At 44.1% G+C, this 17,971-nt stretch overlaps 1 protein-coding gene across 1 annotated transcript; it reads right to left on the bottom strand.

Annotated features, from left to right (window-relative positions):
- Positions 1–283: 283 nt before the first annotated feature.
- On the bottom strand, positions 284–13,866 carry erbb3b (erb-b2 receptor tyrosine kinase 3b). The gene is made up of 28 exons (XM_071906799.2): positions 13,634–13,866; positions 10,871–11,025; positions 10,408–10,594; positions 9,343–9,468; positions 9,167–9,229; positions 8,827–8,945; positions 8,502–8,643; positions 8,147–8,260; positions 7,944–8,061; positions 7,785–7,858; positions 7,596–7,686; positions 6,897–7,099; positions 6,247–6,379; positions 6,043–6,136; positions 5,314–5,471; positions 5,129–5,185; positions 4,850–4,991; positions 4,582–4,701; positions 4,330–4,428; positions 3,967–4,152; positions 3,674–3,829; positions 3,477–3,552; positions 3,179–3,325; positions 2,917–3,014; positions 2,648–2,824; positions 2,477–2,548; positions 1,810–2,101; positions 284–1,653 (listed from the first exon to the last, which is right to left on the bottom strand). The coding sequence occupies exons 1-28, from the start codon at positions 13,710–13,712 to the stop codon at positions 734–736; spliced, it is 4,398 nt and encodes a 1,465-aa protein (XP_071762900.2). The 5' UTR covers positions 13,713–13,866; the 3' UTR covers positions 284–733.
- Between the last annotated feature and the right edge of the window lie 4,105 nt (positions 13,867–17,971).

Genomic DNA, 17,971 nt, shown 5'->3' with positions numbered 1-17,971 from the left:
ACTAAATTATGCACTCTCACTGAGTCCCAACCAAAAAGAAGCTGTCTAGTATGATTAACGGGATCTGAACGAAGACGGAAGTAGGCAGAAGTGAAGCCTCACACTTTTCCAGGATATCTCCGATCTGGCTCCGTCCACCGACCGCTAAATTGCGCGCGAGTGCGTCACTGCTGGTCAGCATTCATTTGCCTCCATCTCAATTTTCTCCGCTGTGCCATCTTCATAATGCCAGCCAGCGTTACTGAACACACACGGTGGAAATTTGCAAAAGAAGTCTGTGTTTTATTGTTTCATGTCATAATTCACAGCATAGTAAAATGTACAAAAAGACTGCTCTGCACAAATGAAACTTGAATACTTCACATTACACAATCATTGTGACAAGGATGTGGTGAGGTTGGCTATGCATGTCTATGGTAAACATTGTGTAAACAGGAACTGTTCATACAGTCATTTTAGTTCAAGTGCAAATACAGAATGATCACATGATTGTTCTGTGGATAAAACCTACAATGTATTTTGCTCCTATATGCCAACACATAAAATTGGTATCATAAACATTTATTTACACCATTATAACCAGTGAAATGAGATTCAAATTTATTTGATCTTTCAGTGTTTCTTTGATGTTGGATGTTGCAATTCTGTTCAGAAAACAGCACCGACGACCCCGAACTAAAACAACTGACAAAGCTTTACAGTAATTGTTGTGTTTTTGTCCCAGTCCACATTATTAGGTGCGCACAGCATCTGGCTTGAGGAACAGTCTGCTGTGCCAGTAATCTGGGTTGTCAAATGATGTGCTGCCGCTGGGCTCTCTGACGCCTGCACACACCTTGATGTATCCCCCGAGCCCTGCACACCTGCTGCTGCCCATCTCCTCCGAATCAGCCTTCCCCTTCGCTGGGAGGTTCTGGTACTCTGCCCGCTCCCACCCGCGGGATGCCCCTCCAAAGCCGGCCATCTCCTCGTACTCCTCCACCTCGTCCGCCCCAGCTGTGAGCACATCTGGCCCGGGCCCGGCCGTGCTGCTCAGAGTCTCCTGAAGTCTGGGTTGTTTATTTGTGTTAGGGTACTTCTCCTCTTCCTCTTCTTCCTCTGGTTCTTTTTTCACCCCCTCCACTATCTGGCTCTCCTCTGTCCGGTCTATTTCCTCCGTCTCTGTTGTTTTCTGCACAGATGTTTGACTCACCCGTCTCTCCCATATTGTATTCTCTCTCTCCTCAGAGTGGGAGCTCCGGATGTCCATGTGCTCGTACTCCCCAGCACCCTGGGGTGCTTCTCCTTGGTCAGCCACAGCCCTGATCCCACTCTCAGGCTGCTGATGTTTCTCTGCAGAGTCCCTTCGCTGTGCCACACTCCCCTCGCAATCCACATTTGGTTTCTCACTCTTAACAGCAGAGCTTGGAAGTGTCTGTGTCTCCCTATGTATTGTCTCCACTACTGGTAAGGGTGACTTGTAGATTGGAGAGGGTAATGGTGAGGTTTTATCATCTAACTCCTTGGAGGCACCTCTGGGTGAGCGAGGAGAAGGGCTGGACTGTTTGCTCATGACTTCATATTCTTGGGAAAGATCTGAGGCTACTGACAAGGAAGACGATTGGTTCCTGGCAGATCTTGAGTTCCTTCCCCTGGTATGAGTGATTCTGGAGACTAGATGAGCCGATCAGGGAAGAAGATCAGGGAAGAAGTCTTAGTTTAGTATGTGTGGTTTATGACATTGCTATAGTTTGTCAGTCATTTTCAATATGATAATGAAAGTCAATGTGCTCTTATAATAGATCCATGTGTTAGGAGTCAGATAATTACCTCTCTCTGGAGTGCCAGATGACCCAGGCAGAACGTAGCCGAACTTGTCCACCTCCTCCTCTTCCTCCTCAACCTGTACCTTCTGTGAGGATAGATTTGAGGCTGTAGAGAGTTTCCTGTGCCGCCTCATGGATGTGCGGGAACTGGCCCGCTCTGTGCCGCCCCTGGCCCTGCGAAGACTGCCAGTCAGCAAAACTGCGTCAGGCAGCTCTACCTCCTGGCCGCTCCCCCTGCCCTCTGACCCCTCAGACAGCGTCCTCGCTGAGCTCCGACGGGACCTCTGAGACCACAGCTGAAACAGAAAAGTACAGACTTTGAGTGATGCAGCAGCCCGTAGAAATGAATCCTATTATTTTCAAATGGGACCAGTGGGACGGGGATAACACATTTTTATGTGCCTCACTTCCTGAGGTAATGATTTGTTGGCAGTTTTGAGTCATAATATTGATTTAAGTGCTGCTATTTTGCAACGTGGAGTAATATTGCTAATTAAAGCGAGCCGTTCAGTGTTTTAAGAGTGTCACAGCTAAATATATCTGCCTCCATTATCACCTCTGCCGTGCAAACATTGACTGTCAATAGTCTTACTAACTACATTTCAGTGTATGTGTATGTGTGTGTGAGTGTGATTGGGTCATGGACATGCGTGAATGTGTGTGCGTCACACCTGGCGGATGTTGTCTACTGGTCTGGGGGTCATTGGCAGGTACCCTACTGGTCCGGCCTGAGAGCTGCCACTCTATAGATCAGGGAGGAAAATAAATATTGTGTGTTAGTGCCTCTGGCTCCAGTCCATTGGCAATAGTCCTTATAAAATCTATAAGACTAGATATATTACCCTGTAAGAATTAATCCTCAAACGAGACAGACTCCTGGATGGAGAGTGGTGAAGAGGAGGTGTAGCCAATCCACCTTCCAACCCCTCCTCATCTTGGTCTTCCAAAGCTGCCTCCAAAAGCCCTCGTTCTGAATCTCTCTGGTGGATCTCCTCTGAGCCCGCTTCTCCTCCTTCCAACTAAACGACAGCATGGAAGTTCAGGGTTTAAGGCCTCAGTCAACAGGCCAATGGACTCAAAGTTGCACAATAATCGACCAATATGGCCTCACCCTGATGACAAGGTATCTATGCGGGTCTCTTGCCATTCGAGTAAAGTCACTGGCCAGCTCTTTGAAGGTCGGTCGTATATTTTCATCAATCATCCAGCCTGCAAAGAAAAAGTGATGGAGGGTATGCTTTCACATGCAGATTAGTTGTATATGTATGTGTGTGCATGTGTAAGAGTGTGTGTATGTGCATGTGTGTGTGTCCATATGTGTGTATGTGTTTAAGCCCTACACACTGAGATGCTGTACGGCATGTGTGACTCACACTTGACCATGACCATGTAGACGTCTATAGTACAGATGTGGGGCTGGGACAGACGCTCGCCCTTCTCCAACAGACTGGGCACATCATAAGGCAGCACAGACGCATAGGGCTCCGCCCCAAATGACATCATCTCCCACATTGTCACCCCTGTTTGGGAAAGGAGATGCCACATGTGTGGATGATCACCAAAAGACAGACAGCGGTGTTCAGGAGGTGGCCAGGTTCATTTATTGGAACATATAGCACAAGATACACACAGAAACAAAATACACACACGCACAAACACACAGCCTCTTACCATAACTCCAAACATCACTTTGATGAGTGTATCTTCGAAACAAGATGCTTTCCAGTGCCATCCATTTTATGGGTGTCTGGAGGGAAAGATAAATTGCAGAGGGGCCATTAAATGGTTTTGATTCCATTACCAGAACACACTCTTACACTCTCATTAACAATTCAAGGTGTATCTTGAATGGAATGAGTCATAATAACCTTGGCGTCACTGTAGACATATTTCTTGTCGTCGGGATAGAGGAGGTCTGCTACAGCATAGTCAGAGATCTGGACCTGGTAGTCATTCTTCAGCAGGACGTTGCGGGCAGCCAGGTTCCTATGGACCATACAGTGTTCCTCTAGGTAGTACATACCCTGAGACACACAGGCATCACCATGACTCACTTATGAATTGTATACTTAGACAGCCTAGTCATGACGCATGGTCTCTAAAAAAAGACCATAAGTAGCATGTAAACATCAATCTCCATTACCACCGCAGCTGCACTCACCTTGGCAATCTGCACACACCAGTTAAGCAGGCGCTGGGGGTCCAGGCTGTCCTTGTGGTGCCTGATGTGCTCCAGTAAGGACCCCTGGGAACTGAGCTGGGTGACCAGCTGTAGACTGGCACCTGGACAGATGCCTAAGAGCCGAACAATATAGGGGTGGTCCAGGCTGCCCATGGCCAGCATGTGCTGCACAAGAAGCAAGAGGGAAAAATATGAAATATTTTTCCCATGACGATTGAGAGTTATAGGCATCCTTGTTCCTTCTCATTATATTTTAGATCACATTTAACACAGCATGTTATTTCAGAGGGGTTTGAACTTTAGTGAAATTTGACAGTGTATGTAAGAGAGTTTGGCTCTCACATCAGTGATCTCAGTGAAGGTCTGGCGGCCTGAGCTGTCCTGGATGGTCTTAATGGCCACAGGGATCTTCACTGTCTCTCCCTCTGGAGTCCAAAAGCCCTAAAACACAATTTTAACTGCCATCACATCAGTTCTGATGGGTCTGTACTATTTATATAATAGTGGGATATTAGGAATCTTATGGAGTAACAGTTATTGTACATAAATCAGTGGACAATTAAACAGAGAATGGAGATTTATTAATAGTACTACCTTGTGCACTGTGCCAAAAACTCCAGAGCCAAGGGCTTTGATCTTTTTCAGCTCTTGGGCCCTCAGGATGCGGGCATGGGCCTTAGTCCCTTTCTCCCCAGGACCCAGAGGCTCAAAACTCTGCCAAAACACAAGCATATTACTCAGATGATTATAATTTCCAACATTCCCCTCAACCCATTTGGCTCTCAGTGAAAACAAATGGAGGTAGCTGGCAAGGCATACGTGCTCATGGCAGCAGCCCATGGGACGGTCCCAAGAGTCTCACCTCTCCGCTCTCCAGGTACCTCCTCATGGCTCTCTTGCGGCGGATGGCCAGGCCTCGGTGGTACAGCAAGCCCAGGAGGAACAACACCATGCAGACTATCAGGGCAACTGGGACGCCTAAAGCTATTCCTGTAATCTGGCCACTGCAGGGAGAAGAGCAAGATGATAGTTATGCATGGAAATTAGTCATGTCTGATCCTATGAATCATAGTGAATCGTGGATGGATCACATGCATTGCGGTGTAGTGTTTTATATTCACCAGCAGGGGGAAACACTTACCTGCTAATTGCCAGTCTGGCTGTCCCTAAACAGTCACTCAGTCCTGGGCCAGAGCATCTGTAACAGATGAGACAACATCATTATCTTCAACATTTCATAGATTTATTGTGATATATCCATGCATGGGCACATATGAAAGCACATAAGTACACACACACACACACACACATTCAGTATAGTCTCACCCCTGCGTGCAGTTGAAGTGGCATGGTTCACAGTGACCCTCGTTGTTGGAGTATTTGAAGATCAGTCCCCTCTGTCCATCATTCACACCACTGGGACAAGAGGACACACAGTAAGGACCGTCCCTCAGTTTGGCACACTCCACACACTCATCTGCCCCCTGACAGAGAGTGGAAGAGAGGTGGATAAAGAATGAGAAAAATGAGAGACAGATGGACACAGAGGGAGAGAGATTATTCATCAGAAAGAGATTACATCCTAATGACAGAAAAGGTGGCATTTTCAGCAGCAATGAACAGTGAAATAGTGCAAGAAATCACCTTTGTGTATTACTCCAAGCCAGGATGAATGATTAAGAGCTGTTGGCTTTGTAATTTGTAATCTAATGGGTAATAAGTGACAGAAATTCAATATTAAATTCCTTAATGGAAGAAAGCAGCAACTTGTCCAGGCTTTTGCTGAAGTCTTGTAATTTTTTTGTAAGTTTTTTCAAAAGATTCTGTGTTAAAAGTACTGGAGCAAACAAAGGCAATCCACATCCATGCGGTGCTCACATTACAATAAAAAGGTAACAAAAAAGAAACATTAAGGCTAAAAACTGTGTGGGAGGACATATTTGAGGGTGAGTCATGCCCCAAACAGCGTTCTGAGTGGGTAAAATGCCAGGAAGAAAGAGCTCAGAAAAATGCCGTGGGCCACCCTGTTACTGTATTTTCAAATTAAGAGATTACCAGTCCAGTGCAGCTGGTCCTCTCATCCTGAGGCTGACACTCTGGATGACAGACGACACACTCGCCCTCGGACCCTGCAAATTCCCTTGGAGTTCTGGGGACACGATATTCAACAGACCTCTAGTCAAATAAAAGGAATCAATTCAGCAGAACCCTATACAAGTAACATCAGTCATAACCATACGAACACGTATAGAAACTGACCCGCTGTAGAAATTACAGTTGCCCACACAGGTGCCATCTCGGCTGTAGTTCCTGCAGGAGAGACACTGGTCCGGCCCTGGGCCCCAGCAGCCTGAGTCTGAACACAGCGGGTCGCACACATGGCCTTCCTCCACTGGAGACATGACAACGGAAGAACAACATGAATGAAACAAAACTGTGACTATTTATTCAAACTAAATTCAAACAAAAATGTCAGATACATGAAGATGGTGAGGAATGAATTCAGTTATAGACAGTGCTATGAGTAAGTGCCATCGTAAGACATTTTGGACTCAAGCCAAAACAGCAAATGACAAAGCAGTTTTATTGTCACGATTCTTGTTTCGGATTCTCTAATTAGCTAGCTTACTCATCTCTATTGTGAAATATTGTGACTTTATTGAAGTTAATTACAGGCCATGGTAAGCTGTGCCAGAAACCCATCATGGTTGTTGCAATTCCTTGGTAACTGATGGAGGTCAATAAAAGTAATAAATTGCTTCATGCCCCTTTCAGTAATAATAGACGGTCATAGGTATATACAGTAGTTGGTTCACTTTTAACAATAGCAACAGGTACTGAATGCAGCAGTTCATCATAGACCCCCATCACCCACCCCCTCCTTCTGCCAGATCCCCAGCCCGGCTCACCACACTCTGCCAGCGGCCTGTTGTTCTTGATGTCGTTGGGTTGGGTTCTGCGGCCTCTGAACAGCTGGGTCCAGTTGACAGTGTGGTGGTAACAGAGGTTGGCGTTCTGACTGAGGTAAACACTGCCATCGCTGATCTCTCGGAGAGAACGCAGACCCAGAGAGGTAAGGGTGGGGATACGCATCACCATCAGAGAAAAACGCCTGAGCGGGAGGAATTTGGGGACAGAGGAGGGAGTGGAAACGGACAATGGAAAACAAAGAAAACAAATTAAAATGATCAAGAAAGTTGGGGAAAGAAGATTTGAAACAGAACTTATGTCAAAGATTTCACGAGGGTTGGCAGTACATCTGGTTTGTATCTGCACATTATATTGTGGTTTTAGTGCCATGCTGCAGTTTGGGGTGTCAGCGTTACGGGATCACACACAGTTCATACCTCCTTACACTGGTGAAGGACGTCAGTACAAGGAGCGCAGGCGGGTGAGACACAAAGAGAAAGAGAGGTTACATGCACAGGGGACTTGCCGTGAGCTGTTTACACAAAAAAGCAGCTTTTGGGTATTAAGCATGCACAAAAGAGGGTGTATGATGACATATCTGGTTATTATGCAACACTGAACATGTAATGGAGATGGACTTCATATGGTACATTCCCGTATGGCATGTACACAGGCACACACATGCACACAGGCCTTACCTGTAGAGGGACCGCCCCTGTATGGTAGTGAGGCCTGAAAAAACTGAGAGATTGCTCAGTTCTTTGGGCCACGACTGGATGTTTAGGATATCTGGCAATTAAACATCATCAACAGTGTTAATCTTAAATCTTAAACAGTATTAAAGCATTGCTATCCATTATTAATAACAACACACATTATATACAAACCTGTTATTTCCGTGACAGTGCGGAACACCTCCAGCTTTTTGGCATCTAGGGGAGGGATCTTTTTAAACTCATCTCTGAGAAACAGACAAAAGCACACTATGAAACAGCTGACTGCAACGCACTCTGTTCCGAGACTCCTTGGGCCATGCGGACAATTACCCAAGAATCCCTGTGACCAGGAAGTGAAGGCTGCCCTGGATCTTGGTGCAATTGATGAAGCTGTCAATGTTGCTGGAGTCCACAGTCTGTCTGTGCTCAGCGCCGGTGCCTTCACAGGCTAGAGAGTGACGAAACACCATTGTTAGCAGATAACTAACACATAAAATAAGTATAACATGCGGAAAGTATTTACTAGTGCCAACCTTTTGGGCAGAGTCCACTACAGAGCTCACACTGCTTCTGGCCTCCTCTCTCCACCTCCGTCTTGTCCGGCGGGCAGCCGCTCACACAGGAGCTGCCGTCCACCACAAAATGGGCTAGAGGAAGAAGAAAGAGGGGAAGGAAAGAGGGAAGCAGAAGAGGAAACATCAAGGAGGGGGAGAGAGATTCAGAAGAGACAGAAGCAACATTGGCACTCATTTAGAACCTTATTAGCAACATTTTGTAATGCAGAATAGTTGCAGAAACAATATGTAAATAGCCATATTATTTCACTTGACACAAAAAGAAACAACAATATTTGTTTAGTATACACACAAATACACAAAGGCCACTCACTGGGGCATTGGGAGACACAGATGGATCCATACTGATATTTGGCGTTGGGGTTGGTCTCCATCTGAAAGGTCTGCTTGTTATAGATCAAAGTCTGGGGACACTGTGGCACACAGGCTCCTGAGTCATTGAAGTGACGGCATGCCTAGGCACATAGACACACACACACACACACACACACACACACACACACAAATACATATAACTCCTTACGAGGAATCATAAACCTACGTCCTCTGTATGACTGTAAATAAGGGCGTATAAGGAGCGATCTTCCTCTTGGGTTTATTAGCAGATTCCCATAGAGTGACACAGGTGGTGCACTCACAAAGCAGTCCACGTCCAGAGGGCCTTTGCATCCCGCTGCACACTCTATGTGACAGCAGTCCCTGGGGCTGGTCCCAAAACAGCGCCCGTTACACTGCGGAGCGCACACGGTCTTAGTCACTGAGACACACAGGAGGAGAGAGACAGGGGGTTGGACAGAGGTCACCAACGTGCGTGTGTGTGTGTGTGTGTCTTTGTGTCTCTCTCTGTTTTTCTGTGTGTGTATATCTGTGTCTCTGTGAAGAAAGACATTCTGTAGAGAGAGAGAGAGAAGGAGGAAAAGAGAGAGAACACAGAGAAAAACACGGAGAGATAGGGAAACAGAAAGACACGGCACTCACAGGTCTGACATTGGTCTTCTTTTGGCCCCCAGCAGTAATCACCGCAGGATGAGTGGCATGAGCCTGAGATAGAGAGAGAGAGAGAGAGAGAGAGAGAGAGAGAGAGTATATATATGAGAAAGAGACAGCTAGAGATACATTTGGGATCTGTAAAATACGACTCTCCCGACACTGACCTCTCTCTCCGTTGTATTGGACGTCAATAGGAGCGCTGCTGTCTCTCACTATGTCCTGCCAGAAGACCCAGGGCCCGTAGCTCAGGTACTTGTTGTTGATAATCTGCACTCCTCCCTCCAGAATCTCTGTGAACAAGGGAGTGGGAGAGAATGAAATCAGGGCAGAGGAGGGAGATGTGATGGAAAAAGTATAGTTTAGCAGACATTGCAGTTAAACAATAGCCCCAACAAGCTGCAGCACGTTGGGAAAACCTGCTCCTCTCCCATAGCCTGAAACACATCTGAATACATGTAACTACGCATGGATACACTTACACTTCATGGGAACACTGGAAAACTGTTTCCATTGCTGAGTCATTAGTCAGGCTTTAACTATCAATCTTCCTTAACTCCCACTCTACATGGCAAAATATGCACCTGCCTACTCACCCTTTGCGTGAATGAGGCACAGTAGATTTCTGGGTCTCCTACACACTCACTAACATCGTTTTCAATAATTTGGTACGGGTGGTTTTGGATTAGATGGAGTTTAATGGACTCTGTAATACGCCATTTTTTTGTTGTTGTTTTTTAATTCCAATCTCTGCCCTGGTCCTTTCTGTGTGGAGTTTGCATGTTCTCCCTGTGTATGTGTGGGTTTCCTCCCACAGTCTAAAGACATGCAGGTCAGGTGAATTGGGACTCTAAATCTATCAGATATCAACATCCATCTACTTACACCCATATATCCACACATTTTAGGGTTGTTTAGTTGTAGTTGGTACAATCACGCAACTGCATCACACTTCAAACCGCACTTCACTTCAAAGAGGACCAAGACCTTCATTTTCCTGCAATCTGCAGTTATTTGATGCCATTCGAGTTCGAATGCCATTGTTCTCACCTGCCCAAACAAACCAAACTAAAGTAGTAAACAGCTCCAGAGTTTGAAGAACCCACTCCAACCAAGCTTGGTGTAAATCTCTGAATCTCACCAAAACCCTTTACCCCTCACCAACTGTACATCTACCTCCGTTCATCCTTCTGTCTGTTCTCCCTTCTCCTCTCCCTCCAACCCATCCTCACCTGTCAGATTCGTGAGCCCCAGGTGCCGCAGGCCCTTGGAGCCGTACTTGGGGTAGTTGAAGAAGACAGACAGGGCGAAACGTTTTTCATACAGGTTGTTCCCTCTGATGACCCGCAGCTGCCCCAGAGGAAGCTGCTGAAACAGATTCATGGCGATGAGGACGTAGCCAGTCACCTCGCGGATTGTCTGTAGGGAAAGACGAAAAACAACAGACAGGTTCCCAGATTAGTAGGATTTTGGTGGTGATTGATTTACTAGGGAAAGTGTTTAATCTTCTCTCCTTCCACCATTTTTTCTTGTATTAACAGGAAAACTAACAGAAGAGGTGGGATGGCGGTCTTGAAAATCAATTACATTAACAGTCTCTGCCAAGGAGATGCCTGGCAAGCAGTGTGGTACACGACTTCTGCACCTTGTAATACAAAGCAGCTGAAAGACAAGGGAAGGAAGGAAACTTTTTACCCCGAGGAAGGAGAAGTCCCAGTTGCTCTCGATCTGAGTGATCTCCAGGTTGCCCATGATGATCTCACAGCCGTCATACCGGTCCTTAATCAGGTTGTACTGATTCTCCTGAGAGCCTGTGGAGCTCAGACCGTTCTGGGTACCAGGACACACCACTGGGACACGCAGGGAAGAAAGACACATATTCCACTGAGTTTGGCAACAACTAAGGACTGGACGTTTTGCTGATGAACGGATGGGAAAGCATTCTCGTTTTAGATTTCAGATTTTAAGGGAATTGTAAGTCAAAATATCACTTTTACTTGCCTACTGACAATATGCTTATCTCACAATACGATTCAATACACGATATCAGATTCACGATTCGATACAACCACGATACAATGTAATAAATAAAAGTTAAATGACAACAATATGACTGTGCAATATGACTGTACAGAATTATGTTTATTTCTGAGACACAAATCTTTCTAGCAATGGCATTGGCTTGCTAGAATGTAAACAACAATTTAAAAATGTCATTATAAAGTGCAAATAATATAATTTGGATGGAGAGCTTGTGAAATTGTGATGGGCAAGCCATCTCATTTGTTACAGCAGAATAAAATGGAGCTAATATCACGATGCATTTTTCTGACCCACGATACGTATTGTCACATTTTTGTACTGCGATATACTGAATTTCAATATATCGGCGCATCACTATTGCCTAGCATCCTAATTATTAAAGCTGAACAAATCATGCACTGTTGAGTGATAGGACTGGATTGCTGCTGCAGTGTTATGGGGTTTGATGTGTCTTTCTGATGCTGTTTTTGATTTTGTGTCTTTCTGGTGCTGTGTCTGTTGCTGTGTTGGCTGGAGTGTTTGAAGCGGAGCAGGGAAAGACCCCTCTACATGGAGCAGTCCAGGCCCGGGGCTGATGGAGTGGAGGGTGCGGGAACAGGGCTTTCCCAGACAAAGTACTGCATTGTGATGAAGCTATAAATGTGGACAGTGTTTCCCAGTGAGTGAAGAGTGATGCAGTGACAGACAGTGCTTCAGTGTATGTGTGTGTGTGTGTGTGTGTCTGAGGGGTCTGCGTTGCTGAGATCATACCAAAAGACAATGGGCCATGTGTAAGAACTACATTCTGGTGGAGGGAAAGGAAATATCGTGAACGGACGAGACATACACACCATCTCTTATTGACCCAACAAAACACTAGCACTGCCCCCCATCACATTAGGCACCTGCAGCAGTCAACACAAGTGTTCTTCCTCTTCAAGTGTTCTTCCTCTTCATAGTGAAACGTGGCAAGGTATCACTCGTGATGTCCCAGTTTCCCGAATGAATCATAAATTGGAACTCCTTATCTTGATATTTGAACCTTAGCTGCTTGCCATATGAATGTTATCAGTGCAAGTGTTGGAGAGTTGGATGACTGTAAAAAGAGCTATTTGGAGCATGTACAGGACCCCCCTCCACACACACACACATACACACACACAATCACACACACGGGTAATCCATATCTTAGCACACTCATTCATTTACGCATGGTCCTCTTACTCGAGTAAATATTGGCATTGAAGAGGAGTGGAAGTTGTAAAGGAAACTCAAAACGGCTTATCTGGGAGAGAGCACAGTGATTCAGGCTCAAAGGCCACTTTAACCCTCTGTAAACACACAGATGGGTGTGGACTGCCAAGCAGTTGGACAGAAAAAAAAAAGTCCACGGGCAATTAAAAAACAGACATGCATGCAGCAAACACATGCATACATAATAGCTTCCATGGGCTTTAAACTGTCAGGTCCAAACTCAGTAGGGCTACAACCAATTCCAATGCACACAATCCAAACAACTTCAAGTGTTTGTGATCCATAGCAAACCCTAAATTACATTAAGATCAGTAATTGACTGATTGTCATTATTTACCAAAACAATAAGGATCACCAAAAGAAAGGACTGCACCACACTTATCAACACGAAACGGACCAATTGTCCTCAGCAGCCTTTTACAACTGGGAGGACTGCCATCCAATTTAGTCCCCACCCGGATATTAGTGCTGTTTCCACTCATCGCCGGCGGCAGCTAAATTGGTGACATATTACCACAGTCAGGGACTTGATGACAGCCCAGTAATGAGTGCAGCAAAGATGAGAGTAGCTCCCTATAGGAGGAGAACAGAGCGAGTACTATCTGATCTGAGAGAGAGGTAGAGAAACATGTGGGTTAATCATTTAGAAATTACAGTCACCTGAACTCACTATAAGGAAAAGGCAAAGAGAGCAAAACATTCCTATCCCTCACTCTCCCTGAGAAAGAGTATTCTGTTCTATTCTATTCTATAAAACAAAAACTTGATTATTGTATCCATGTCATGTTGGCACTGAGCTTCCAGGGCTACAGGTAATGATGGATTAAGTGTGACTCAGAACCAACAGGTGACTGACTCCCATACAGTGACTGGGGCAGAGACGCACCCATAGGTGTTACAGGAAAAGAGCAATAAAAATGGGGCCAATGCATGGCCAAGCACTGGCAAAGGTGTATGTGGGTGTGTGTGTGCGTGCGTGCGTGCGTGTGTATGTGTGTGTGTGTGTGTGTGTGTGTGTGTGTGACTAACATGGAAGATATGACTACTGCATTATTATACTTCACATATTTGCCTTCCTTGAACAAACTTTCATATCTCTTACAGATATTGTTCCTCAGCTTATTGTTATAAAAAGGCGAGGCAAGATTTCTGATATAGAATCATGATTAGAAAATGTCCTACCTTCATGGGTTTGGGATGATGCTGTGTGTAGACTCGATATTAATATCACACACAGTAAAGTAACCCTCCAACGATCCATGTTGCTGTCGAATCTGTTCAGAAAGATATTACCATGTCCTACAAGTCTGAATAGTCCTCAAGAAAGCTAAAAAAAAAAAAAGTTCAGGGAAGTTATGTATACAAAGTATAGGAATAATATCAAGTATCCAGTCAAAGATTATTCCAGGCTCCGCGCTCTGTATCGGGGAGATGAAGGGAATAATCACACACAAAACTCCGAGTCAAAGTGAAGGTGGAATGCAACTCCTTCAAAATCTTCCAATAAAACATGTAGTGAGAGTAGATAAGGCGCGCCAATTGAGAAATTGGAAGTGGCGAACAAGTGGCAGCCTATTCTGACGCTGAGGACTCCCTCCCAGACAGACACTTGTGATTGGCCAGGAGCCCGATTTATTCACCAATCAGGGGTTGTTCCGTCTTTTTGCCCAGTAGATTTAGCGGTTTAATTGTTGCACTCGAAACAAGCAAAATCGGGCAAAGAACAGTTAGTAAAAACGAAGTAAAAAAAAACCAAACCCAAAACGATTAGTAAAAAGATTCAATACAGTGATATGAAATATTTCTACATAAATATGAGTAGATTATTGAGATTGTTTTCCCACAAATACCAAATACAAAGTATCACAGTAAACAAACTAAATACGAATAGATAAAACTAAATAATACATGAAAATGTTACATGACACTTTTACCTTCAATAGGCCAAGTTGACTGCTGGCTGCACATGATATTAGCCCTACACATAATAGTGCCAATAATCAAATATACCTGTAAAATATTTGAATATTTATATTGTTTTTGAAATATATCAAATATGGCAGATTAATTAGTTTGTGATCTAAACATTTTGCTTTAGAAAATATCAATCTACCTCCTCAACAACATACTGTAGGTCAGTGTGCTCAACATGCACCGTCCTCCTTAATGTGCAGTTATTTTGGTTCCATGTTGTCAGCTGCTGCATGTGGCAGCAGTGCTGCTGGCTCCCAGTCAGTGCCAGTGCTGAGTGGCTGCACTGTTCCCCTGTAAAGAGCAGTATTGTCCCCCAGCCCTGTCAACTGGTTAATCACGTCTTTGATGCGTATGGAGCAGCCTGTCACAATGGGCACATTGTCAGTTGGTCAAGTGACTTCTGATCCCAAAACAAGAACATGCTTAATTTGAGAAAATGGCTTCAGAGCGGTCAACATTCCTAGGCATGTAGCTGCCAGTGAAAAGGCAGCAACTCACTAATGGATGGATATATGTGGCTGTTTCTGACAGCTGCAGTGTTGTTAATTTAATGTAGGAGAGAGAGATAGCTGCACTACTGTGGCCACATTGTCATAAACATATAAATAATTTTTTCCTGATTTTTTTAAATTAGGGCCTGTGCAGCAATACATTCCCTCTGCGTAACTGCTTAGAGGCATTTAACATAATTGCTAATTATGAGAGTGAGACTATGCTATTGTTGATAAGCTCCTAAAGAAGTAGATATTTGAGTATATTATAATGTTCACCACTAAAAGCAGACACCAAGTATATGTGATCAAAGTGTAAAAGAAATCCATCCTTTTCACTGAACATGGTTATTCAGCCCATTCATGAGTGTCGTCTCTGTGCATCAGCCTTGACTGCCAAGCTGAATTCATACCTATCAGTTCTCCATCCAGCAGGAGGAGACATAGCCTGAGGATTGGTGCTCTTACAACAGAGCCTCTGGGCCCGGGAGCTGAACTTTGAGCCCATGTTAACATCTTAATGGCTGTTTCTGAGAATAGACATCTTTGACCCATATATTTATATTCAGTCTCTGATCGGTATGAACAAAACAAAAAGCAGCCATTTGTTTACTTGCCTATCAAATGATGAAAAACATAAAAAAACATTGAGGAAAAGTGTGTATCTGTATACATTTTCATGACTTACTTGAATCATTTGTGTCGATACATAAACAGAATTCAATGTGAATGTTTTTGCTCTTGCTTGTTAAAACAAGAGAAAGTGAAAAGAACATAATGTTAAGTAAGACTAAGCAGTGATACTAAGCTAATCTACTTTTGATAATGACAGTGTTATCTTTCATATTCTGAGTTTGTGATGTGAGGGTTTCTCTGTTGTCAGTTCACAGTGACTGGTTTCCATATAAAGGCCACAGAAGACTCCATGGTTTCCTCGAGTTTGGCTGTGCCTGGTGTCAGCCTGAGTGTCGGCCCTGGTGGCCCTGTCCTGTCCAAGGCGAGCAGTGGGGGTGAGCGCTGTGGCCTTTTGCAGTTGCCACTCCCTTCAGAGATTGATGAATTGATTGTGGGGCTGCTGCCAGTGTGTCTGTGCCCTGGGCGAAGGCGTCCCGGTTACGGGTGGGAATCCCAGCTATGGCATCCGCCCTGGGGCCGCTATTGTAGCCGTCCTGCAGGGGGCCCTGGGGGCCGGTGGCCCCGGGAGCAGCTCTGACCCACATACTGCTGTCACACCCCTGGAGACACAGCGGCACTCTCCCCTGCATGGACCTCTGATTGGCTCAGACAAACCCTGGCCAAGATGACTCTCTCTGGAGCAAAGCAATTCCACAGGGAAACTACCTGATTGTGCCAAACTTCTCTTGATGACAGCAGTTAGTAAAGGCCAAAAGAGAAAGGTTATATCCATGTCCTATCATATACTGCTAGACTATAAAACGGCTGGAATCCATTTGACCTGTCCTTATCCTGCCCATGTCCATCATTACATGTTTAATAATCAAGCTGACAATATGTGCCATTAATCTGGCTTAGTGTTAGCTGGCAACTCTACAACTGGAATGACAAACAATTAGCAAAGTTGTAATCAATCTCTAGTTAGAATCTCAGCCGAGTTTAAATAGTTTTGAGCAAATCTAGGGGCAAAAGATTTAAATAAAAATCTGAGAAAAAAATAAAAAAATAAATCTTACAAGCAGGACAAAACACAACTGTTCATAACCTGCTACACACAGTATGATGACAAGAAGGGAAATATAATGTACAAGGCAAAGCAAAATTCTGTTTTCTGTTCTTTTTATTGATTGATCAGTGTAGTGCCAGGAATAATTGAATCATTCAACACTTTTGCACCAGTTTGTGTTGTTTTCATTTTCTCCTCTTGATAATATTCTGCTAAATTAATCAATTCAGCTTCTGTTGCTTTCTTTTTGAATACACATTATCACTTGGAATGTTAAGTAGTCTTGCTTTTCTTCATCTTCCACATTAGTTCAGTCAATAGTCGTTAAAAGAAGGATGTTTAGCCACAACACTACTGTGAGTGCATCAGTGTTACAGATCATAAGTGAGATATTTGAATGTTAGACATTCCTACATACAAACTGTTATCAAAGAGAAATTAACCACTGGCGATATAAGGCCACAAAAACAATTTTCACACCAAACTGAACTGAATAGAGGGCACATCACACACACAAGCTGTTGTCAATTATACATATCCGCCAACACACTGACCCCAATATCTACAGGTATATCAACAACAATTTCATTTTGACCGCAAATACTATTGTATACTTTTCTTGTTACATAAACATATATACAGTTGCGTTGACATAGAAAAGCATGCTCTTGCATATTAGAAGGTTGTTAGGTAAACTTTACACTAAATCCATAACATCTATCAGTACAGCATTGTCCCAACCAGCAGCAGTAACTTAGACTAACAAATATAGTCTGAGGAAACGGGCTATTATAATTCACTTTTATTACAGATCTTTTACAGTATTAACATGCCTTATGATGCAATATTACTATCATCCTCTCTCCTGTTTTTTTTTTTTCAAATTACGTGATTTGTGAACTCTCAAGAAGACATCGTCTGACCCAATTAGCAAATTAATACAACCAACACTGAACTCAACACTTGCCTTTTGGTCCATAATAAATAAATACTCCATTCAGAATACGAGAAAAACAGACATTGCATATTGCACAACAACAACGCACCTAAAAGGTTAATTGTGCAACATGGTAAACAGAGATACAGTTAACACAAGAAACACACAATGTCAAGCCAATTAAGGATGAATAAATCAGGATGACAAGCAATGTGCGTTATTTTGACAGATACAGTGCAGCTACCAGCAAAAAAAAAACCCAAAACAAAACACATTGGAAACCGTATACGCTGTCTAATTTTGCCCATCACATGCTCCACTGCATCACTCTCCACAGGCCAATAGCAGCATTTTTTCTAAACCACAGCGCTGGTACAGTTTGCCTGTTCCATCATCTGTATCAGTTCAGCTACCACACCTCACTGACTCAGACAGTG

The sequence above is a fragment of the Centroberyx gerrardi genome, chromosome 14, assembly GCF_048128805.1.
Source record: "Centroberyx gerrardi isolate f3 chromosome 14, fCenGer3.hap1.cur.20231027, whole genome shotgun sequence".
NCBI classification, from domain to species: domain Eukaryota; kingdom Metazoa; phylum Chordata; class Actinopteri; order Beryciformes; family Berycidae; genus Centroberyx; species Centroberyx gerrardi.
Note: the sequence above shows the minus strand (reverse complement) of the source record. Positions and strands in the feature narration are given on the sequence as shown.

Coding starts and splice junctions, on each gene's coding strand:
- erbb3b (XM_071906799.2), bottom strand. CDS start 13,712: ATGGATCGTTGGAGGGTTACTTTACTGTGTGTGATATTAATATCGAGT. Junction 7,859..7,943: donor CTGGTCACAGGGATTCTTGG/GTAATTGTCCGC, acceptor TCTGTTTCTCAG/AGATGAGTTTAAAAAGATCC. Junction 1,654..1,809: donor ATCTGGCACTCCAGAGAGAG/GTAATTATCTGA, acceptor CGGCTCATCTAG/TCTCCAGAATCACTCATACC.